At 36.5% G+C, this 25,574-nt stretch overlaps 1 protein-coding gene across 6 annotated transcripts in view; it reads right to left on the bottom strand.

Annotated features, from left to right (window-relative positions):
- trio (trio Rho guanine nucleotide exchange factor) overlaps positions 1 to 25,574 on the bottom strand; it is a 145,923-nt gene that overhangs the window by 18,248 nt on the left and 102,101 nt on the right. For 4 of the 6 annotated variants that reach the window (XM_069509008.1, XM_069509013.1, XM_069509009.1 and 1 more), the window contains 9 exons: positions 19,634 to 19,766; positions 18,222 to 18,338; positions 11,167 to 11,232; positions 10,902 to 10,985; positions 6,829 to 7,023; positions 4,775 to 4,872; positions 3,774 to 3,966; positions 2,332 to 2,529; positions 559 to 747 (listed from right to left, as the gene is read on the bottom strand). In XM_069509008.1, the coding sequence (XP_069365109.1) occupies positions 559 to 747; positions 2,332 to 2,529; positions 3,774 to 3,966; positions 4,775 to 4,872; positions 6,829 to 7,023; positions 10,902 to 10,985; positions 11,167 to 11,232; positions 18,222 to 18,338; positions 19,634 to 19,766 (1,273 nt within the window). The remainder of the gene's footprint in view (positions 1 to 558; positions 748 to 2,331; positions 2,530 to 3,773; positions 3,967 to 4,774; positions 4,873 to 6,828; positions 7,024 to 10,901; positions 10,986 to 11,166; positions 11,233 to 18,221; positions 18,339 to 19,633; positions 19,767 to 25,574) is intronic. The other 2 variants (XM_069509011.1, XM_069509012.1) reach the window with 2 other exon arrangements.

Genomic DNA, 25,574 nt, shown 5'->3' with positions numbered 1-25,574 from the left:
ATTAAGCACCTTTAAAATAAGAGTGGATAAGCATATTCTAGGCAAGCGCACTCCAAATTTGACTTCATCATTGCTTTCCGTAATAAAACAGAATAAAATAAAATATTTTTTTATTAAATAAACTTTAACAAGTACATTTGAATCGACAAATGAATCTTCCACTGGTTCGGAATGCCTTAAAGCATGATTGGCGTCAAGCGCAAGCCTATTCTGTAATTTGAAAAAAATAATCCCCGTGTGACGGTTAAGAATTCAGGCTCCTATGTCGGCAGTCTACTTTTCGGAGTTATGTGCGTTTTAAACATTTAAATATATAGCGAGAAAACCTGCATGCCTGGTAGTTCTACGTAATCTTCTTGAAGACCTGCGTCGTGAACATGACATAAACTCATCGTGATTGTAAATTAATTCAGCGGCTCCCTGCTACTCGTATGATATAGTCTATAATCAACCTAGTGGCAGTCTGTCAGCGCTGCGCTTTTCGATGAGAGATCGCCATTCTAACAGCTTGCAAACGGATTACAAAATTTTAACCCTAAAAAATGGATTGTGACTTACCAGAACGTGGGCCTTATAGTTGTATGTAGGACTGGTGAACTGCGTCTTCTTGCCGACAGCCTCCGCGAAGATAACACACTGCTGGAACAAGAAGACGTGTAGCTCCTTGCCCTTGTCGTTGGAGCAGTTCGCGTCCGACACCACCAGCGGCTCTTGGAACATGAACTGTCCTTGAGCGGCTATGTTGCCCTGAAATACAAAGAGTACGGTTGCTCTGAAGTACTGAGGATCAGTACTGTATCCAAACAGACACTGAGTGAAAACAAGCATTTAAAATCAATAACAGGGTGTCGTTAAACCCAAACAGACTAAGTAACAAAAATATTTCATAATCCTTGCCATGTTTGAAAATAACAGAGTTGGTGAGCAAAAACGTTCAAAACTTAATTTAAAAATTAAATCTCTTCGCAATTTAGCCGCCATTTTAATTTAGGAAACCCGTAACCGCTTTATATAGCAATAAAAGCTATAGCAATAAAATTCCTGTGGTCATTTTTGAAATTTGGAATGTCAACTCTACTGAGCTAGGCTGAGCTATGGGCTCACAACAAATCATTGTGGAGTTCCTCTGATCAGAAAACAGCTACCCTGTAGGGTTCTGTCGAATACAGTGATGAATTAGGAGAAACTATAGTAAAATAGAATCATCCGTTTGGAAGCAACGATGCCACGAAATAGCACATACATATATTTCAAAACTTAATCCAATTCTTTGGATGGAAACGAAGAATAAAGAAAAAGATGTAAATGCGTAGGGTTCGTTATCTTAAAAGCATCGCCTAAAGATTAAATCAGCTTTTTTTAAAATTATGATCCTCGACAATCACTAAAATAAAATAATTAGTAAAGAATTGTAGCAGTTAGTATTCGCCATTCCGCTGTGGTATTTCAGTAGAACTAAGATAAGCATAAAGGAAGTTAGGAACTCGCATACGTACATAATTACATCTTTTGATTAGCAGACTGACTTTAAATAGCAGATTAGCACTCAAAGTGCAATCAAAGTTCTAATTTGCTTAATTTGGAGTCGCAAGGCAGTGTTTACGATATAGTTGATAAAGATGATCCCACACTGGAGCCGGTAATATTTCGCAGCATAATAAAGTCATAACATTTAGTTCGAAATCAAAAATAATAATATGTTTTGTTTTCGATCAGTAAATATTTTTAAAGAAACTTTCGCCGGAATTACAAAATCGCACATAAATTTTGTCAACCAATTAAAAATATGTTTCGCACGGGCAAATAAAAAACATGGTGAAAGATGAACTATATTAATATAGCAGATAAAATCGACAAAAAATGCGGTAATGTAAAACTAGAGTTTGAGTGGGGAGTGCAATGTATATTGTATAGTCAATACAGCAGGAGAGTCTTCTGGACGCCACTGCCGTTCAGTAGGGTTAATAATATAAATATTTCATCTCACCAAGTTAATAGAATTCATGCCTCGAACACTTCGGCGTTAAAGTAAAATGGACCTTAATAGTCTTCTTTAAAGGTCAAATTTGTCCGTACATCTTCAGCCTACGCTGCAAGCGGAAATCTGGCGAAAATGCAATCAGTGGTTCTGAATTTTTAACTTTAAATTTTTAGATCCATTTTACTTTAACATTACTGTGTTTTGAATTCCATTAACGTTGATGCGATCTCAAATTTCATACTAAACATACAGGATTTGTATATAAACATGTGCCAAGGGAAGCACGCTGCACGCCCCACCCAGTCTAAGCTAGTCTAGAGCGAGCACTCAGGTCTCAAACTAAATCTTACCGTGAATCCCTGCAGACGTCCGACCTCCATCATATTGTTGGCGTTCTTAGGAATAGTAGAAGTGCACCGGACGGCGTCGCGGAGTGCGGTGAGTACGTGGGCAGGCTCGTTAGCACTCTCGGAGTAAGTCAGTATTTTCTTCACCAGCAGGTGGTATTTTTGAATGCGCTGGATTGGCTTGATCAAAAGATCTCCGAGCTAAAACAAATGCCGCAGTTCCTGAGTAACTATAGTTTAGGAGTGCTGTACCCTACAACATCAATTCACTATGAACACTTCGTGAATCTTGATGACTTAAGCGGGCAGTAACCCTGCAGCATCAGGATTGAGAAGTTGGATCCAGAAGATTTTATGGGACCACCAACGAAACATCGTCTGTTGTTTAAAAAAAATTTTGCAAATCGGTCCAGACACCTGGAAAAAATCGATGTACTTGTACATACATTAAAAAAAAAGTCGAATAGAATAGAATAGAATGTTTTTTATTCATGTAAACATTTTACAAGTGTTTATGAATAGTCAGGTAGTTTAAATTTACCACTGGTTCGGAACGCCGTAAAAACAAAACGGACCGAATTGAGAACCACCACCTTTTTGGAAGTCGGTTAAAAATATTGTAATATTGACTATCAACTGGCAATCAGTGCTATTTCCATTTTGACTACTTGACGAAGGAAGGTCGAACGAAAAACTTGTTTCCATCGGTTAAATAGCGATTGGATACGCGTGTACGTGTAATTTTCAAACTTTTGTTCCAAACTGGATGACTGTTTTGAATTGTGACACTACGGAGTACTAATCGTCAAAATTTGAGATAGGACATGTTGCCAGTTTACCAGTCGAAACGTATTTTTAGTGATACGCTACAGTACAATATGGATAAACTGATTCCGTAGTTTAAAAGTTAGAGAGGAAGGTCAAAAACTCACGTAAATCCTTATTTTAGAGCTCATTATTTCGTAAACTTCTTTCAAAAAACTGTTTAAGTATCCTCATTATATTTTTAAGCGCCAATTCAACGAGATTCCACTTAAAAGTATACTTACACCACTTTTAATTTTTGTGTGAGTCAAAAAGTGACACATGAAGTTTTTTATGCTTAGAAGGAATATGATATTTTTTTTTTCAAAATTTAACGCGTAAAATTTAACTCCTCACGCGCTATTTTAACTTTTTGTGTCAAATTGTATGTCAAAAGTACGATTATAGTCCTTATTTTAAAGGTGAAGGTGAGGTGAAGGTATTTTTGACATCATTAGTCATTTTCTATGGACTATATACGTTTACGTTACAGAGAGAGAGCCAGCGCGTGCCAGACCTTCGTTATTTCATAAAAGCTGAAAGTTTCTCTGCGTCCAACACTGGGAGGAACGTTTGTTTAATGTTTGTTTGGATCACGATGGCTTTGGGAGATAACAGTACGCAGCGATAAGTCGACGTACCTGCAGCTTGTGGCCGAGCTTTTGGCGCAACTCCTGGAAGTAGTGTTCGTGCTCTGATACGATGTACTCGGACACGGGCTTGTTGCGGCAGTAGATCTCATACATATTTATTTTGCGCTCCAAGAAGCCGCGGAACAATGGGCCCAGCTTCTCCGGCGACTCAATACAGGACTCCACCTCGCGTACGAATTTGCTGCACAGAACGTTCATTTATCGTACATCTGACAGTCAATCCCTTCTTGAATGAAGTCACCAGCAAATAAGAGCGGGCACGGGCAGTTTGTGCATTTGAACGTCGATCAACGTTCAAAAGCTCAACAGATCACTCGAGCACTTTCGTGTATGATCATGAAAGTAGATTGTAAGTTCGCTATGCAAAGCGAATACTATTGCTAAAATTACAGACTTCAAACACTATTCTCTATCTGTGTGGCCACAACTTTATATTCACTCACAAAATCAGTGCACGAGATTGCTAGAACCACAGTTACCATCGCATAGCATGCAATTAAATATTCGCTTTGCAAATAAGATAAACATAACTCATTAATATTATGTTTGTTTTTATAATATAAACCATTCCACCGTAGATCAAAGGCGCAAAAGTAAAACATCCCATTTCATTTTACAAGTAAAACATTTTCATTTTACATTCATTTGCCAAAAATAAACACCAACATTTATTTTCAGTTTAAATTATGTACATGTATGTAAGTAAGATAACACACATGCTAAAAAGTGTTTTTTGCAGGTGTTTTATCTTCATTTATTGTATTATGCCATATAAATATCGTCTGACGAAACACTGATCTCGAGGTTTCTGATAGTATCTAGGCCAAGCGTTGTGCAAGGAACAAGAAGAGGTAGATTCAATTTGGGTTTTTAAAATTAATCGTTACCGGACAATGCGTTAAAATCAACGATGAAATTGTCTGAAATGTTTTGCATCGACATAGCAATATATATCGTTTAAGAAAGTTTAGTAATGTTAGTATACTCACTCGCGATGCCATTCGTAGATCGCCTCGATATTTCCGAATATCATCCTCAGCCGTCGATCCCGGAGCCCTTCCGGCACTGGTGGATCAGCATTGAGATCCTGAACACATACGGCGTGGCATTAGATGATATGCTATTTTTTTTCGGAAATTTATTGTGAATTTTATTCCAACGCAAAATGAGTGTGTTATAAGTTTGACCGTTTTGTTTGTCTGTCTGCCTGTCTGTCTATCTGGATGTCTGAGGTGACTACTAAAGTGACAAGTCTAAACATATTGCTATAACTTTCATAAAGTTTCCTCCAGAAAAGGATAGCACTAGATTTTAGATCTATCAATTTAGTTTAGCTTAGAGATTGTATACAATAGAATTATTCACAATATCTTCATTATATAAACTTAGACAACTCGAGGAGCGGATAGGGAAAGTTAAATTCCGACAAGTCGAACTTCCAGCCCCACCCGTTGTACTATCGTTAGAGTGAACTAGAGCAAGGGAGCTCTCGGTTCGATCCTGAATCGACATCTATCTAATATTAGGTATTTGAGTACTAGAGGTGATGTGAAATCGAAGATTACCAAATCTCTATATATAAAAATGAATCGCTGAATGTGTTGCTGATCGCAAATCTCGAGAACAACTAAACCGATTTCGCTAATTCTTTTTTATGGTCATCGGACACGAAAGTTTTTATAAACGTCGTGTCCCAAAAGCTGATCCACGCGTCTGGTAACCCAAGAGCTGGTGTTTATTTCGCTCAACGGTTGAGCCTTGCCGTTCAGCGAGGTAATAGCGCCAGTGTTTTGGACCGTGTTTGGTGGCGCGCTCTTGGAAAGGCCTATGTCCAGCAGTGGACGCAAACAGGCTGATGGATTGGATTGGATTGGATATACTATATTTTTTATAATATTCCTTGAAGTACGAGGATGGTTCGTACTGAGAGAAAAAATTAAAGTATTTAAAAAAAATTAAAGAATCGACTGTTAGGCGATACGAAGTTCGCCGGGTCAGTTAGTATAATAATAAAATTTAAACTTTTTCCCACGCTGTCACGAGGGCCCATGTCACACAACAACCTAATCGTTTCATGGCGTACATTTGACACGTGAAGCCTCGAAGTTTTGTTCGTCAAAGCTCCATGTTGTCGTGAACTGTGCTATCTTCGTGTATATTAAAAAGAGGAATTAAAGTATGTTTAAATTCGTTAAGATTCTTAAAAAAAAAAGCCTACAAAACAAACGAAAACAAAAGACTCCCTTATACGTGTTTTATAAAAATACGATTATTTCTCAAGGCTTTTCCATTGGTTTAAGGAGTACCCTAGGGTACGATATTCAATTCATTTCGTTAACAATCTGTAATAGGTTTATGTAGTTAATATAGTCTACTATTAGTTACTAAGTAATGATAAATTGTTACAACAACAAACAACAACTATGATGAGTTCGCATCGCTTTCTAACGCTGCATCACTTTACTAATAACTTTCAGTCAATTATTGTTAAGCCGGGATCGATCCGGCTCAGCTATTAGTTGCCCATAAGACGGGAATAGTTACGTTAATAATATTATATATATTATATATATATATATTAATTCTGACTTTACTTGTGGATATTTTCAATAATAGAGTGAAAGAAAAGTCGTAATAAAACTTATAATCGTAAAAAATAACACATTTTTTAAAAATTAATTTAAGTTTTGACACGACGCCACAAAAGAGGGCCCGTTCACGGGCTATCTCCTTCATATGATTTGAAAAGAATAACTGCTGAGTTACTTGCCGGCTCTTCTTAGTAGGTTCTGCTTTCTGAATAGGCGCTAGAGTCACAGACGTATCGTAAGAGACACTAGTTATCCTATATGAAATAAATACATTTTGACTTTAGATCTTTGGATTTCCTATTTAAAAAGTTTTCTGATCAACAGTAATATCTATCGCAGAAGTTTATAAATTTATAAATTCGGCAACTTTTGTAACGGCAAGCGAAACAGATAGTGAAAGAGAGGAAGGTATAAAGAGGGAGAGAGGAAAAAATATTGAAAAGTTTTACTACCATCATGTGCTTCATGTAGCCATCGCAGACGAGGCGCAAGTCTGAAACGTAGACTTCCTCTGTCTCGTAGAGTTCCCTCAGAACGTACTCCCGCTTTTTGAGAGTGGCCTCGACGCAATCAGCACTAGCCGCGGCTTCTTCGTCTTCACCTTCCACACCTCGAGCCGCTCCTGCTGCGCCACCCCCGTGCTGCTCCTATGTTAAACCAGGGCTTTGAGTACAATCTTTGAGCCTATCACCATTTAAGTTCACGATGTGTTGCGGCGCCGCACCGCCGCCGCAACACATCGTGTGCCCCCGCTATAATATTCTAATGTTTGCATTTCAATACCTCTACAAGCTCTTCCAAATAGATGCAATATCAAAGCCTGGGATCGCTTTACCTTAAGTTTCATAGAAGTCCGCCGTCAAAGTTTGCTAAGTAAGGTGAGCCTTTACGCTTCGCATATAACTCAAAACTCAAATTCACCTCTCTGAGCTTGAAACATACCTATTACAATATCCTGTCTTGCAATTAATATGTAACTCATTACGATTGCTGTCTGATGCACGGACACGTTTCCGTCCGTTTTTAATATAAAATATACATGTTATTTATCTGTAAACTGAAGATAAGTTACTTATAACCGTATTAACAAGAGCTGACACGTACAAAAGCATGCACACACTGCGCTTGTGTAGTATATACAAATAGGCGTAAGTGTCATGAAAAGTCTCTATTTCTCTCGCACGCAGCCAGCTTATGAACTAAAGAGAAGCTTATAGGAGAGAAAGTTATTGTTTTGTTTTACTGTGATTTTACTACGATTATGAAATACAGCGTGATTTTTTGTTTTTAAACCCATACGTCAAACAACAATTGTTTATTTTGAAATTGGAAAATGTTTTCTGAAAAAATTCGATCTAGCAAAAACTTAAGAGAGGAGAATCACGTGAAATAATGTTTTTTGCTATTTATGCATCACAATAAAAAAAAAGTGATAAAAGTAATCTTTTTATGAAGGATATAAAATTATCTACATTTACAAATATACGATTTTGACGCGGTGATAGCCTGGTGGTTAAGACGTCGGCCTTCCATTCAGGAGGTCAGGGGTTCGATCATCAGCAATTAAATATCACTTGCTGACGGTGAAGGAAAATATTTTGAGGAAACCGGCACGCCTGAGTATTCCATAATGGTTTCAGAGGTATACCAGTCTTCACTGGGTCAGCGACGCTGACTACGGCCTTAACCCTTCTCATTCTGAGAGACCCGTGCTCAATAGTGGGCCAGCGATGGGTTGATCATGATGATACGATCATGATGACAGAGATACTATTTGTAGTGTAGAAACGATATTTATCTCAAAAGTCGCGGCATGCAGCACGACGAAAACAGCTTGGGTACAACCCCGTTAAAATAATATGAATATTCTAGAACATGCTGTATAATAAAATTGCGTTTGTACGTGAGTACTATGAACGTGCCAGCTTTTGTTTAGCAACCTGTGCCAACGTTGTTATTTGAACTTACAAATAACATCATTCCAAGATTCAATCTATCAATCTAGGGATTACACTGTAGGTAAATTATTTAGCAGCGTTGTTTGTTGACCATACAAATATAACAACATTAAACAGATTACACATTGAAGTTTGAATATTGAACGGACGAAAGACAATAAGGGTCCTGTGAATTAGGATTTCGTGACCACAATCATTGCAGTCCCTATCAGACGTTAGTAATAGGTATCCGAGTCCGAGTCTGAGTTGAGGAGTCCTGTGATGGGTGGAGTGTTTCTTGGACTAATAATATTGTCTCAAAACGCCTTATTTCATATATTTACTAAAACTACTTATAATTAAACAACATCCTCCAGTTTTGTTTAAATTCATCTGTAGGCCAGAGGTTTTTCCTAAATGTAAAAAAAGTCTATGTAATGGCCTAAACTACGACAAACCTCTAATCTACAAAAGCATCTTTAAAAAGGCATGCAATCTAAAAGAGCCTAAGGCACAAAATCTCCATGCACTCGGAGTCACACACACACACACGCACGCACCACTTACACACACACACACCAAAATGGCAAGCTGGGTTCCTAAATTACTAACAACGAAAAAAATACAAGCGTGTCGTTAAATAATTAAATAACTAACAATAATGCTTAATACAAATAAAAAATATATACAATATTTCATGGAAAATACTTATTTTCCGTCTCATGAACCTCAAGCAAGGTTCTGCTTTAATAATTTTCTTAGTTTATCTTTTGTCTACGGCGCAGGAAATTTCATGATGTGGCATTAAAACTCTTAAATTAGTGGGATATGCGTAAAGTTTCATAAATTAATGACAAAATGATGGTATTCCTATCTCTATTTCCATAGGTACTATTTTCCCGATGTTATCCTGATATTTTACTTGTTTTTAAAATAGGTCAGACGGGAATGTAAAGGTACTAATAAACCCCTCAAAAGGGGTTTTAATATTTTAGTATGTAGTTGGCTATTCTACATGTCCGAGTTTTTTTTTTTGAAAATAGGTGCTACGCATAAAACCTGTATTAATCAATAGCTGGCATCAATACAAACAAGTATTCTATAAGACAAAATCTTACGATGTCACCGATACCTATTTACAAACGTTGCCAAACTGAATTCAATAACAATATTGCGGTTCCTGGTAAATTGTTACCAGGAAGAAACCGCAATATTATTCGAGATACCTAACGTGGCGTCGAGTAACCATTGAAGTGGCACTGACACACATGACAAAGCATGACATTAATAACCTCTGGCGAATATCGATCTCAATCGATTCCGGTAACTCAACCGCACCAAAGCCAAACTATGAACCGCATCTTGATAAATGTTGCTTAGTAAGGCTACGTTAAGGTATTAACTATGTTTAATCCTAATCCTAATAAATAAAAGTGAAAGTTTTTTTTCTTTTACGCCACAATTAATCGAATTATTGATTTTTTTAAACTTATATCCACGCGGAAAAAGTAAGTTGCGTGTATCATCTAGTAGTCAATAATAACAGCTATGTTATTTGTGATTTGTCTCATAGTTTAGTGCGGCACTCGGGTAAAACAGCCAGAAAAGTTTTTTTAATCATTTTGAATGACGATGTGACAGGCTTTTTTTTGTTTTCAGAGAATATTTTGTCTATTTATAGGTAGCTAGCTTATGCCCGCGACTTCATCCGCGTGGACTACACAAATTTCAACCCCTTAAGGATTGAATTTTCAAAAATCGTTTCTTAGCGGATGTCTACGTCATAATAGGTATCTGCATGCCAAATTTCAGCCCGATCCGTCCAGTAGATTGAGCTGTGCGTTGATTGATCAGTCAGTCAGTCAGCTTTTCTTTTATATATTTAGACAAATGGATGTGTCCGCCGTTACAAATCCAGTCATTCGTTCTGTTCTTTGCTTTATATTTACTATGTGAAGTAACATTAAATCAGAGAATCGAGTTGTAAAATGATATTTTCACTTTTCATGCACGTTAAATTCTTCTTAATGCTGGTTGTAAGTGGACTAAAACTGCTTTTCATGCTCTTGTGCACAAAGTGTCTATAGATAAACAACACAAGAATCTATCTGATGACAAAAATAAAAATTTGTAATTAAGTCATTTCTATAGTGCCAGTAACCATTTGCACTTATGAGGTTGTATAGGTCGGGAGACATAAACAACCTCATTACAAAATTGCTCGAATTTCATTTAGACATACCTACTTGTACTTATAATAATATTATTGTTTCATTTCCTCGCAATTGAAGTGAAAAAAAGACTCAGTCATAAAACCCATTTTATCCTCGACTTAAATATCTGCCCTCGCCTTCGGCTAGGGTAGATGAAATGGTTTGTTTTATGCCCTTGTTGTACAATCTACTATTTAACTCCATTCCATTGCACTTTACGCCTGGGGCGATATTTTTAGTCGTGTTGAGAAATGAGGGAAATAGATTAAAAAACACCAATGTAATAAACGAAGTGCTACTTCGAAAGCAATCAGATAATGAAAAACGTAAGCTCTGAACGAAAATCGTGCACACATGCTTTGACATGAATCGAACCATTTTTTCTTTCACAATTTGTTCAATTTCGGCGATATCGGCGGGGCCACCGTTAGTTTCCAAGGAATCCAAAGTCAATGAGTTCTGAAAATATCACCAACGTATCACCTAGGTGTTCAAAGAACCTACATGCACCCTCGAGGTTAATTACAAGTTATGGTAAGAGAGCATGAGAGTTATTTGAATTATAAGTCATGAGAATTAAGTAACAGATGATAGACGAGAAGAGTGATAGGTGGAAGACAGTTGGCAAATGTACACTTACCCGCGCGACTGGAGCGGCAGCCGACGCTGCCGGGATCGGCGTCTGTTGGAGCACCGCCTGCGGGTCCTTGGGCAAACAAACATAGTACATTATTAAAAATAAAAGTACTCATGAAAATAATGAAAGTACCTGTAATAATCACCAGAGCGGTGATAGCCTAGTGATTAAGACGTCGGCCTTCTATTGGGAAGTCGGGGTTTGATCCCGGGCAAAAACATCGTGAGAAAATCTGCATGCTTGCGAATTCTCCATAATGTTCTTAAAGGTGTGTGAAGTTTACCAATCCAAACTGGGTCAGCGTGGCAGCCTATAGCCCTTTTCATTCTGAGAGGAGACCCGCGCTCAGTAGATGGGGTGATCATGATGATGATAGAAAGAACAAAGCAGACACAGAACAGACGTCACCCACTATTCAGTGATAAAACGGCCCGTCCTAGGTTATGCTCCAGGAATAGCTTCTTACACTCAGTGCAGCCTCTCAACCAGTCCGCTGCAACTGCGTCTGGCTATGTGGATGTTACGGCTAAGTACCCCGAACCCGAACATCAGCGTGAAGGAGAGAGTAGCCAAAGGATACAACCTCAGCTGGCCTATCTGGAAGTCTGGCCATTTTATGCGGACACGTACAGACAAGCCAGTGTATCAGGTCTAAGCGATCGATGAGAGGATTCTCCACTCCCCAGATAACAAGACGTCCGTGTTAGATGTAATTCAGTGGGAAAATCTTTTTTACGTGGCGCCAGGAAATCATAGTAATTTATAGCTACGAAAAACCATTTATCTGTATTGTGCAAGCTTGTTTACATTAAATACGACTGTATATTATCAAGTTGCGTAATCAGAAAAATGGAGCATGTGTGACTGGAGTTTGGCGACTTCTACTGGATTGTAAAATTTTCCGACCACGACATTTCGTAACTTGGCTCATTTTAAAAATAATGTAAAGTGTCGGAGTGGTAAGAAAAGTCAATGTTATTCTATACCAGCACGATAGTAGGTACAGTTGATAGATTTATAATTAATCAAACCTGAATGCACAACACTGCTCTCACGCTTTGTCTCTTTGAATCTGTTAGTCTTATCTATTTGCTTCTAGTATGAGTATGTAGCGCATCCAAAAGTCGATTAACCTCAGTCGCGACTCTCGTCGCTATGCAGTTGACAAATGTCACAACCACAAGGGATGAATGGAATGAATGGAATGGGGTGTTTGAGCTCAGTTGCGGTGAGGCGTGCATGACACCTATACCTACAACTTCCATCTATGTAATTACAGCACTTTGCACTGTTCTTTTGATTATACACTTACCCTCTAACAGATAAACCTGGAATGGCGGTGGAATAGCTATACTCTGTTTTGTCTCTTTCCTTCAAATGTCAAATTACTGATGACAGAGAAACACAAAACAGAGTATAACTATTCCACCGCTATTCCAGGTTTATTTGTTAGAGGGTTAGAGTTTAGCTCGCATGTTTAGGAATATTAATGTTTATATCCTCATTTCACCATATCATACTTTACAAATGTCCGTTCTTATGGTTCCGTGCCCGAAGGGTGCCAATTGGACCCTATTACTAACTATGCCTCCGCTGTCCGTCTGTCTAATAGCGGGCTGTATATCGTGAACCGAAATAAGTAGAGAGTTGAAATTTTCACGGAATGTGTATTTCTATTGTCGCTGTAACAACAAATAAAAATTTTCAAAATTGCCGGCATGAAATTTAAAAGTGTTATTTCTTGTGCGATCCTACGGAACCCTTCGTGTACGAGTCCAACTCGCACTTAGCCGATTTTAATTATATTTACGTGACAATTTTAACTACAAAATTAGGATCACTTTATTATAACATTTATCACCTGCATCATCTGGGAGAATTTCTTGTGAAACTTGAATGAAAAATTGTAGGTATAGTAGGTACTTAAAAGCTTTATTAATAATTTCGTTATTGTTAGTCATTTAATCTTGTATAACATGTGTATAACATATATTTGCCGAGTGGCTTGGTAAAATAATACACGATGAATGAATGCTTATATAAGCATATGTATCAATATTAAACCGTCCTTCCTCGTAAAGCCTTCAGCTTATTTAAAGATACACATTTAAATCTGAACCCGCTTTGAGGAGTTCGCCAGACTAGACTACAGAGAGTACATCGCTGGAGCTTCCCGTGATTCCGTTTATGTTTGTGAAAGTCCTCAAAAAGAACTTACTTTAGATTTAGAATAGAATAGAATATATTTTTATTCAATTTAACTTTTACAAGTGCTTTTGAATCGTCGGATAGTTCAATTTACCACTGGTTCGGAATTCTGTATTTGTTTAGTATTGCTGTGGTAATACAAATATTGTTCGTGTTTGAACCACGCATACGTATCTGTATATCTATATATATAGATATGTATGCGTAGATATATATAAAAGTAAAAGCACGACTGACTGACTGACAGATTTATCACCGCACATTAAAGGTTAAAGATTAATAATAGTCACTTACTGGGATGGTCCCAATTTCTATGTAGGTACTATGTAAAATAGTGCTACAGAAATAAATATTTTAGAATTTTGAGACAAATAAACAATTTCGTTTCATGATTTAACGATGAAAGTCACAAGGGACGAATGGTGTGTAATTGAGTTCAATCGGGCGCTCAATGCGACTTTTTCTTCGCCTAACGGAACGCTTCCTTCGGGGTGAACAATTTGTGGAGCATATTGCCAGTGACTACAACACATATGAACAGTCGCTACATTCTTGTTACAATATTAAATACTTATTCTCCTATTGCAGTGCTCAATGAAATAGACAAGCAGATATTTCAAGCGAAATATTTGTAAGTGCTCACGTCTTTAAACGGAGCGCTTACAAATATCAGACGAATCGCAGGGAGCCGCTGGATTCAGGTGGCGCAAGACCGTGGTGTGTGGAAGTACAAGTCCCTAAAAAAAGAGACCTATGTCCAGCAGGGGACGTCTATCGGTTAATGATGATGATGATGATGACGTCTTTAAATCAATATAAATAAGATTTACCGCGAGTAAAAGTAATCCTTTACCGTTATTTAATTACTATGCACGTTTTACCGTATTACTCGTATTATCAAATATTGAAAGCTACCAGACGTCCGCGACCTCGCTCCAAAATGCTTATAAACAATTTACCCTGAATTTCTCAACTCATTGATGTCACTACTTAAGGTTCATTATATCAGTCAATGTTTTTTTCTGGCATTGTAGAAATTAAACGCGTGGACCAATTTTAATGAATCTTTCACCAATAGATTTGTCTAAATCTTACTAATGTTACTAAAGAATTTCAAAGTAAAAAATGCAAGTCAGTGGAATATGGCAAATAGAGTTTTATTAAATGTCTTTGAAAATCATTTTAGGTTGCCTATATAATTTTTCCGAGTATGATTAATCAGGATTTTCAAGCTTTCATAGTTTGGTTTTAATTGTATTCCTTCATGGAGCATGCGTGGACTGATTTCATTTGTTTCTAGCATTAATATATTTGTCTAAGCCTTGCGAGTGCCACTAAAACATATCTAAGTAAATCATATTTTATTATGAAAGTCCCGTCTCTTATTTCATAAACACAAAGGTGATGCAGTGCAAACCGCAGTCGGTTTAGTTGAAAACTTTTAAAAATTACTTGTTTCATAACAACCACAGATGTTCTTACGATTCTCCGTAATTTTTGAATATAATATGAAACAATGTATCACTGCTTTATATTACTACACACGACCCTGACCCAAGTAATAATTTTTACAGTTAAAAGACAAATATAGTAATAAACACTTAACCTGAAACTTATCACATCATTAAAATAAATGCATTTATATAATACTAGCATATATTTTAATGTATAAAACTGGTACATACCACGATAAATTTTTGTTTTTATTTGTCGATATTTCAACCCAAATAATACTTAAAATACTAGCTTATGCTCGCGACTTCATCCGCGTAGACTACACAAATTTCAAACTCCTATTTCACCCCCTTAGGGGTTGACTTTTCAAAAATCCTTTCTTAGCAGATGCCTACGTTATAATAGCTATCCGTGCAGTAGTTTGAGCTGTGCGTTGATAGATCAGTCAGTCGGTCACCTTTTCCTTTTATATATTTAGATAAAATCGGTGAACTGTATACTGACGTAGGTATGCCTTGTTCTTCAGTAATTATTGGCAGATATGTGGATTGTCCTTATCTTATATTAGAAAAGCCAGAAGCCATCGGCCGCCGTTCGTTGGATGGCGCAAATTCCTCACATTGTAAGAATGATATTGTGTAAGGATAAGATAAATGGTGTACTGCTGTATATGTTTTCTCCTTAATTACACACCAGAGCAGCATTTTTTATTTTTAACCGTTTTCCAAAATAAAGTGATAATTTTTTTTTTTTTTGGCTGAACCATATTGATCGATTCTTTTTTTAGTCTTTAGTTTTCTATAGAGACATAATTTTGGACAGTGTACAAAAAAGAAACACACACACACAAAAGTAATACAACATTAGACAACCTTTAAAATAAATCAGATTCTTTTTTACTATGCTCGTAAGATAGATCCTGTCTTTGATTTCATGATTCCATATTTTGGTGAGGATCTGCCGAAGATTTTCCGAGATGGACGACAGAATTCACCAACTGGCAACAGCTGATCACCAGTAAAAAATCATGGAGAGGGTTTTATCTAAATAGTTGTCTTATGTGACGTAAGTAACTGTAAAAGGTATGATGTCATCGACTTAGACTAATGTTTTTTGTTTCAAATTGTCTGCTTGTCTCCATAGTCTTACATAGCTAATCATAATAAAATAACACATTAAGAAAACGATAATTAAAAAAAATGACGTATTTTTTTACTATTGGACCGAATTTAAAAAAAATCAATATCTGCGGTTCCTTTTGATCATACAAAAATAAACTGTTGCTAAAATTTTGAAACGTGGACGCCATTTGAATATCCTTTGCTATTGAACCGAATTAAAAAAAAAAACAGATTTGCTAAAAATGGAAACTTAAGTTTAACATCTAAGTTTAAGGCAACCGTCGAGATGGCACGAAAAACACCAGCACTTCACTATTATCTACAAGGACCCTTATTTGACAAATCATGATTGTTTAGTGTAATTTGGGTATTGATTTTTGTATGTTTATCGGTTCACCAGTGGCATAATTTTTTACATTCCTTAATTTTCATATTTTTCTCTATGTTTGACTAAGACCTTTGAAGTTTGAAAAAGTTTCTAATACTGTATTGTATAGGATTGGCAAATAATAACTACTGTTTGTATTCAATTAGAAAATGATGTTCTTATAGAGTTAAATCACTGATACGAGTATACCTAAACCAGTAATATGTTACACTATTATCTACTGAACGGAATACCTTTTCGGTCATCGTATTGCATGTAATCAGGGACCTATTAATTATGCCGTAGTAAGATCGTGTTACCTATTATTTAGTTACTAGCGTATCAAGTGTAAATTACATACAAACCTGCACTTACCCCCCGTTAAACGACAAACGACAGACTTGTCGTTTGTCGGATATTCCAGTGGCTGAACATTTTATATGACGCTGTTCACTTGTCAGAAACCGATTTTGTGTCAAAATGTACTGCCACTGGAAGATCAAGCAATAAACGACAAACGGCAAATAACAAGTGGGAACGGGGGGTTAGAGCTTGTTTCACGACCTCCAGATACTAATCTTCAGATAATAAACTTTATCTAACGAATAAATTTGACGTTATGATAGTTTTTACGTATTGGGAATCTGTCAAAATGTCAAATTTATTTGTTTGATAATGTTTATCTGGTGGTTGTGAAACAGGCTCTTTAAGTGCTTAAACTTTACCTTTTCTAATTTATATCACCAAGGCTATAACTAATGACTCTATAGCTACGGAAAAAAAATAAAACAGTAATAGTTAATTATTATGCAAGGCTGCAAAGTTGTTATTTTGGCGCGTATTGAATTCTGAGCCAGCGAAGGAGTCTAAGGTTGAACTATGAGCGAAACGAGTGGTTGAAGAATATAATCGCAATTCTGAACGTTTCTATGAGTGATAACTATTTTTTTATAGAAAGAAAAAAGTTAGATCACCATCCTTAGACCGTACCGACCGCACACTTTATGTGTGTCTCCTGTCCTGACGTAACGTTGGCACCATTGCAAATCTCGCAATAACAAACCTTAAATTCTGCAAAATAAAGCAAACAAAGCAATGGTGCGAACATGACGGCAGGGTACAAGTTATATCTAGTGAACGTAGTGTGGTTCGTGACGTTCGATATACAAAAGTACTTTCACGTTAACGGTTAAAATGGACAGATTTCCATGCAGATTTCCAAAATCAAAGAAATCCTTTCCGAGCGATTGAGTTGAAAATTTAACCATTATTAAAGTTTCTTATGAAATAGGACTATAGATTATAGCAGTCCTAAACATTAGCAGTTTTTTTAATTAATATATACCTGTATAAGCAATGAGCGCAGAACTAACAGATCAATCCTTGATAATTAAGTCGTCTTAAATAGATCGAGTCACATTGAATAAATAGGTAATAAGAATAGATTCGATTTAGCTCGGCGTGACTTGACTCTTCGAGAAAATGGACGCAGTTTCATGATAAATATTCGAAGGCAAAACAACGCGATTCGATTCGAGAATCTAGAAGGGGTATTCAGACTCATTGCGGAAGGTCCTGGAATACTAGATCGTAGATCACTATTTGCAATATCTTTTATCTTTTATTAATATTTCTTTTATGATTCATAACTAAAATAATAAAAACATTGATTTACTTAAACTAAGCATTGAAGTATGGCTCTATAGAACATGTAGCACGGAGCTGTATAACTCATTAATAATTAGATAAGGTTCATAGGTATTTTTTATGTTACATTAGATTTAAGATTTTTAAGACGTGTTATGTTACACTAGCGCATTGGGAATAATCCTGTAAAGCTAGATGTTAGTGTTAAAAAAATACCTAAACTTGTCAAGACTGTAATTAAGTTGAAGTTTAAGGTTTACCTGTATAGGCTCCATGGGAGGCGGCAGTTCGACGTCAGCCCCATCATCCTCGGCGTCATCCAGAGCGACAGCGTTGTTCTCGATATCGTCCACGCGCACGATTTCAACGTACGGGAGCTAAGATATTATATACATTATTACACTAGGTCCATAAAAATTCCGTCAACTGCAATAAAAATTTGCATTGACCGTTATATTTTGCGAAAAATATTTGGTTGAAACACAAATTTTTGTCAGCGTGGTCGTCTTTACGTAGAAAAAGATAATATAAGAAAAGATAAGAAAATAAATTATTATTATTAGACGAAGATATAAAAAGATATATACGATATTTAACTCCCTACAAGTACCAATGTATGGTTAGATTGGTTAGTAACATAACTTCTTAAACGAAAGCTTGCTTCACGTCTTTAAAAACACCGTATCTCAGATTCTCATGGAGTAATTCTTATCCGGCTTGGACCAGTATTTGTGCCTGTTTGACTCGGCACCGGTACTGCGAGACTTGGTCCATTCGTTTAGGCGAAGAAATGATAACTAATATAGTTTTTAACAATTTTATCGAGAAGCTGTTATTTATTTTGAAATACATCGTAACAAAGATAGAGTAGATATATATACTTACAAATATCTAAGACAGCGAACACTTAACATATTATAGTCGCCGCAATTTGTCGCTGCACGCGAGGCAATAAACAGAGCGAGCACAGTGAAGCATACTCGGCGCTCACTCTCACTGTACGTAGTGACGCACAACACAAGTATCGATATATGTATTATCGTAAATGTTTACAAAATTAAAATAAAAACATTATATCATACCTACACATATTATGTCCATGTCTTATTTTTTTGTATGTATCGATGAATATTTACACTAACAGATTTAATATTATTATGGAAAAAAGTCTCCATGATGTTGATTATTCAAACTTCAAAGAACAAATGAAAGGAAATGAATAATGACTCGGAATTTTTTACCACATTATTGTAATTAAATAATTCGCTATTTACGATCCACATACTCACTGTTTCGTAATTACTCTCATTAACAAATTAATAATAAAAGCAACCGTTATCTCTTGATCGTCTTATAATTGTTTCGAAGCGCATACGTTACCTCACTATTTTAGTTATATCGATAGCGCGTGATTGATGTAGCACTACGCCAAACACGTTGTATTGCCCCGCGTGCAGCGAGAAATTGCGGCGACTATAGCAACACGATTTGCACGTTGTGTAACATAAATGTATGTAGAACCCTAGATGACCCGTCGTACATCAATTATTTTCTTTAACTACATTATAAAGAGAACCTCTGTGTAAAATCTCATTTTCTAGGTTTGGGCTGGGCGTGTACGAGTCAGTAAGTTAGTCACTTTGCTTTTTTATACTATGTATTGATGACGAACCTTAAGTTTCTTTTCAGATGGCACCTTCTTCAAGGATGGTTTATCGGAGGTTGCGGGTGACTTTGACCCTGCGGCTGCGGGTGACTTCTCGCCTTTAGCTTGCGACTTGCTCGGGCGCGGAATCCACCGCCTTCTGAAACCAATCATTTCTTAAAGGACTTTGTCAAGGTTAATATAGGTCTAGGTTTTTGACTGTTTTTACCTCACAATGAAAAAGGATTTAGGATCACTTTGATATCCATTTGTGTGCCGCCTGTCTCTGTGTGCCCTTTTTTTCAAAAATGGCTTGAATGAATCGTTTAAAGTTGTTTAAACTAAACAGGTTCTGTGATCAACATTATCATGGTCAATCCATCACCGGTTGACTACAGAGCACAGGCCACATCTCAGAATGAGAAGGGTTTTGACTATAGTCAACCACGCTGGTCAAGTGCGGATTGGCAGACTTCACAAGTCTATGAGAACATTATGTTTTTCCTTCGTTAAAGCAAGTGATATGTATTTAATTGCTTAAAGGGCACATATCTCCGAAAAGTTCTAGTTATTGGCCCGAGATCGAACCCCAACCTCCCGATTAAAAGGCCGACGTCTTAACCAATAGGCTATAACGGCTTGATAAGAGTTTCATGATTCTAGTTTAACTTAAAACTACTGCTAAGCGTATTGTCGTGTTATCATCAAAACTTAACCGGGGTATTTACCGAATACTAATTGAACTACAATCTTGAAAATTGGAATGAAGGGAAGTCTTGTGGCACAAGTAAAGAGAAAAATCTAAATGTCACCAATTTCCAATCCTTTGTGAAAACTGAAAATATTGGATTCGAAATTAATCCAAATATATAAAAGGAAAAGGTGACTGACTGACTAATCTATCAACGCACAGCTCAAACTACAGGACGGATCGGGCTGAAATTTGGCATGCAGATAGCTATTTTGACGTAGACATCCGCTAAGAAAGAATTTTTGAAAATTCAACCCCTAAGGGTGCAAAATCTGATAGTACCTAAGGGTAGAATGACAGAAAAGAGCCACACGATATAATCTTTCTTTACAAGATAAAGTTCAAGCTAAAACCCGACTACTCTTACTTAATAAATCCTGAGATATTATCGTTCTATCGTTGGTATATACACATTAATAATGTAGGAACTATAATATTTATGAACTAAGAATTTTCTCTTCCTTCATTCGACATCCCACTCGATATGATAGCAGAAAAATTCACAGCCTCTCATTTTTTTGAATTTTTTGTTGTTGATATACAATATGGTCTGCCAATCCGCATTAGGCCAGCGTGGCAGACTATGGCCTAAGCGCTTCTCACTCTGACAGGAGACCCGGCTCAGTAGTATGCCGATAATGAGTTGATCATGATGATACAATATGGTCTATGCTACCAGAACTATAATAACAAATCAATTGACACCCCCATTCATGAAAATCGGCTCATTAGTTTAGGCGCTACGGTGGAACATACATAAATACAAACATACATACAATATACACACACTTACAGTGCCATGACCATCATATATCTCCATCCATTGATTGTAATCAATCAGATTCGGAGTTTCGAACTATAAATATTACAGTCTTCTCCACTTTAGCATACTAATTAAGCCTCACACATCGTGGTTAAGGCTAACAAAAGCTTCACGCACACATCCGAATTGAGTGTAGCCAAATCCATTTATGGATTAGTATCCATTTATAGATTATTCGGTTTATTTTAACGAGCTATCCATGAATGAAACGTAATGGATTGAGCACTTCAGTGCTATTTGCTTAATTTGTCACCAAAAAAGATTTAATCTGGTAAAAGCAAAACATGTTTATTAGGGAGCCTAAATGTTTAATTTTTGGCAACATAATATATTTAAATAAAATAGCACAAGCACAAGATTTATTTTTCAGGCGGCTGCATTGAAGGACAAGGTTGCCCAAAAATAATAGTTGAACTCCTTAAGGCGCCGTCCTCTTGTCATCGCTCGTGCGATGATGCGTGCGTCCGACGAAAATGATCGCGCGTCCGTGCGTTCAAACAAACTGTGTTCTACTGAATGTCCTATTGAAGATCACGCAATCATGCGATGCGTTCATATTGTCTTTCATCGCACGATGAAATCGCATCGCATCATCGCGCGTGCGATGACAATAGGACGGCGCCTTAAGTATAGATAACATTACCGTGCCTTAAGGTTGCTTAAATGATTTTTTGGCGGTCTAGTATAGGTGAAAATCATGTAATTTTAGTCCACTGTCAATAAAACTTTTTAAAAGATTTATTTACTAAATTGACTTGTTCATACCGTCGATATTGGTAACTGACATGTAACTGATATTTCGTTGAAATTTTGCAGTAACATGTGGCTTGAATAGAAACGGTAGACATTAGACAGACATCAGACCACCCTCTTCCAGTAGGAGGTGGGAGGTAGACATTCGAACTCTCTGATGGCGTGGCAGTACAGTGGAATTTAGACCCATTTGCTTTGTTTTCATGAGTATTTTTCATAAAATTCATTGACATGAGCCTGATTGTGTAGGTGGGCCCTGGAGCTCCCTACTGGCGTAAGTGGCATGTGGCATGATAGTTGAGTTTGGACTCTTATATAATTTTGTTTTCATGAGTAATTTTCAATACTTACTAGTAGTAGGTACATTAAACTCCTTGCCTACCGCGAGTATTACGCCTGTAACGACATACACTAACTGCATAACTCGTATAAATTTTAAATTCCTCTCTCTAGGAACCCGTCTTAATATTAAATTCTCTCTCCAAGATTTGTAAAATAGTCAAAAAAAGGTTTGAGGCAAATGTTTAAATTGTTTACCTGTTTTCGAATTTTTTTATTATTGAAAACTCTAAACCGGTTTAGAATAAATAACTTAATGTTCGAGTTCACATAAGTTTTTTACGAGTTCATTTGCGCGATCAGCTGTTTGCAGGGTTGTTATACATTGGAGTTTTAAACAATATCTCCCATGGTATGGTATAACGATGCTAACTATTTTTATGGTACCGTCCCAGCTTGCCGGGAGTTTCAAAAATTATTTAACACCTTAATAAGCGTGAACAAAGAATAATCATATCATATCCATGTAATTAACTTAGTTTGTACTGCTTATAGCAGAGGTGTAGAGGACGCGAAAATTTTTTAATATACAAATCTGTTCTAATTATTATCAGAATAAAAGTTCAAAGTTAGAAACACAAATATCTTAAGGATGTAGCGTGAGTATATTCAAGTATTCCTATATCAAGAAATTGAAACACACTACCAACGCACCCGAAAGGGCTATTTCGGATGTTTGTACTGCGCTTCACTAGCCCCGGTAATTAATGGAAGTGATCGTGTGTGGATCGTCAGAAAAACCAAGTTTTTTGAAGGATTCGATAAATGAATAATATATGTACTATTTAGCATGGTTCTAATAGCTTCGAGGCCATCCTACGTTGTTTTATAACTAGGTTTCGTTATCGTCACAGTAAATAGTATAACCCTCAAGCATAGTAATTACTAAATTTTTGCTACCTTTACGTATAACATAACATAGTTTTCGCACAAACCAAGGCGACAGTACCCAAAGTAGACTCACATAATATATTATCTTTATTTTTGCATGTCTATTGCTTAGCTATTTTAATCTAACAGCCCGTTCCCACTTGTCGGCTGTGGGACCAGAATTTTTATCGGAGGTTTTAGTGGCAGAACATTTTGATACAAAATCAGTTTCAGAGAAGTGTGAATAGCTTCATAATATAAAATGATCTGCCACTGGAACATCCGATTAAAATCCGGGCCCGACACACGACAAGTAGGAACGGACCGCTATTTAGCAAATGCAAACAAGCTCCAATGTAATATAGAAGGCACTCATTGCCATAACAGAGTTTTCGCTTTTTTAAGAGCTAGAGACCAAATTAATACAGTGAAGTGTGAACCTTATATTTTAGCGAATAAAGAGATTTATTTATTAAATCACTAGTTTATCTGCCACGGCTCCGTCTGGGTGAGCGTACCAATTTCATAGATACATATGAATATGTTATATTAAAATTCATATATATATAACCTTCTCCATGAAATTTTTTCAATGACTAATGAAACCAAAATTGAATTACACTAAGAATTTAAGCACTATTTTTTTTACCGGAATCAACCAGTTATTAAGAGGCCAGGAAAGAAAGTGTATTTATTATACTACATTTTGTCTTCGTATTACGTCTACGTTTTACTACGATATAACCAGATATAACACTGATCGCCACAATAGGTACCTGGTAAGACAGAATTGTCAAAATCGAGTAAGATTTGACAGTGTTGTTGACATCGAAAAACTATCATTCGATATTCCGAATGATTCCTATTGTTTTTTGGGATACAAGCTATCCTATAATATGTGGACATTGTTTTTGGGATCAAAAACTATCCTATATATTGACCCGGGCTACTATTTTTAAGTATGTCACGTTGCGATCAAATACAATCTATAGTTTCAGCGTGCAGAGTAGACAGACAGATTATAAAAAAATACTGTTTTGGGCTCTTTATCGATAATAATGCTTCTTCAAAATATACTTCACGTACAGAAATTCCAGTTTCAGTTTTATTATAAGTAGGCTTAAATAGCGATGATTCGCTGTGTTCCTCTACATACCAATTAAAACCCTGAGGTACCGGGCCCATTCCCACTAATACAACCGATTCGTTCAACCGCTGAACTATTGAGACTTTAGAAAAATATAATTAATGATTAAATGAACTTACCTGTACGTGAAGTTCAATCATAATTACTCGAAGTGTTACGTTCGAAAATATTTTTTATATACACATGTAGTTCCACATATAGGACCCGCCGTCTGCACTTGATTGAGAGGAATGTGGCAAAAAAATCAACCCCTCGGCTCTACCTTGGCCTGCTACGGTTACATCATTAAGTTTGGAGAGTGCTGAGCTGTTCAGAAAAATTATCCACATATGTTTCACTAGGGACTGGCTTGTCCATGTAAGGGAGGGAGGGTTGCTAATATCTTCGAACGAAGCACTTCGAGTAATTATGATTGAACTTCACGTACAGGTAAATTCATTTAATCATTAATTACTCTACATGCTTCGTTCGAAGATATTTTTTATATACACATGTACCTAGATGTTGAGAGAAAGTACTTAATTGGTGTGAAACACCAACGGCATAAACTGCGCCTGTAGTAGAAGGCCTTCCTTGTTTGAGGTTCGTTAAACCTAAAGCTCCTAAGCTCTTTCACACTACGGGATATAAATAATATTATAGTCACGTCAAAATAGACATTTAAGGTTACAATAATTCGCATAGGGCTAAAAATTGGTACGAATGTTGGGAACACCAATGAATTGAGAAAAGTCCCCATCGATTAATATTGATGTTCCCAACGACAACAACAACAGCATATAAATTATAATATATATCCCGTTATATTATATTATATAAACTATATTAAAATTTATATCCCGTAGTGTGAAATAAGCTATATTCCATTTCAAATAATATAACATTTCGAATGCCGATTTAATTAAATCTTGCGCCGGGTCGATCTTCATTAGCGCCAGAGCTTCGCATCGGTCAAACTAGAAGCGTAGTGAAATTAATTGGTCCTATTGAGTTTTCGCTTCAACAAAACGCATTCGCTAAGCAATGTGGACATCTACTAGATTTGCATTTTAGCGAATGGGAAATACACTCGAATAAAATAGCATTTTATTTCAGATTTCCATCTCGACCTGTCGCGTACTATACCGCGACAGGTCGGGATGGAACCGTGAGGACAACTACTTTTGTTAAAATATCATTATTTTTAAGTTTGACATTTCTAGCTCTCATTTTAGTCTCTGGAATTAAAAAAATAGACTATAACAAATTACATTCAAACAAACCACTATAATAATATTGAGTATAA

This window comes from Maniola hyperantus, chromosome Z, assembly GCF_902806685.2.
Source record: "Maniola hyperantus chromosome Z, iAphHyp1.2, whole genome shotgun sequence".
Taxonomy (NCBI): Eukaryota; Metazoa; Arthropoda; class Insecta; order Lepidoptera; family Nymphalidae; genus Maniola; species Maniola hyperantus.
The sequence above is the reverse complement of the archived record's forward strand: the minus strand, read 5'-3'. Positions and strand labels throughout refer to the sequence as shown.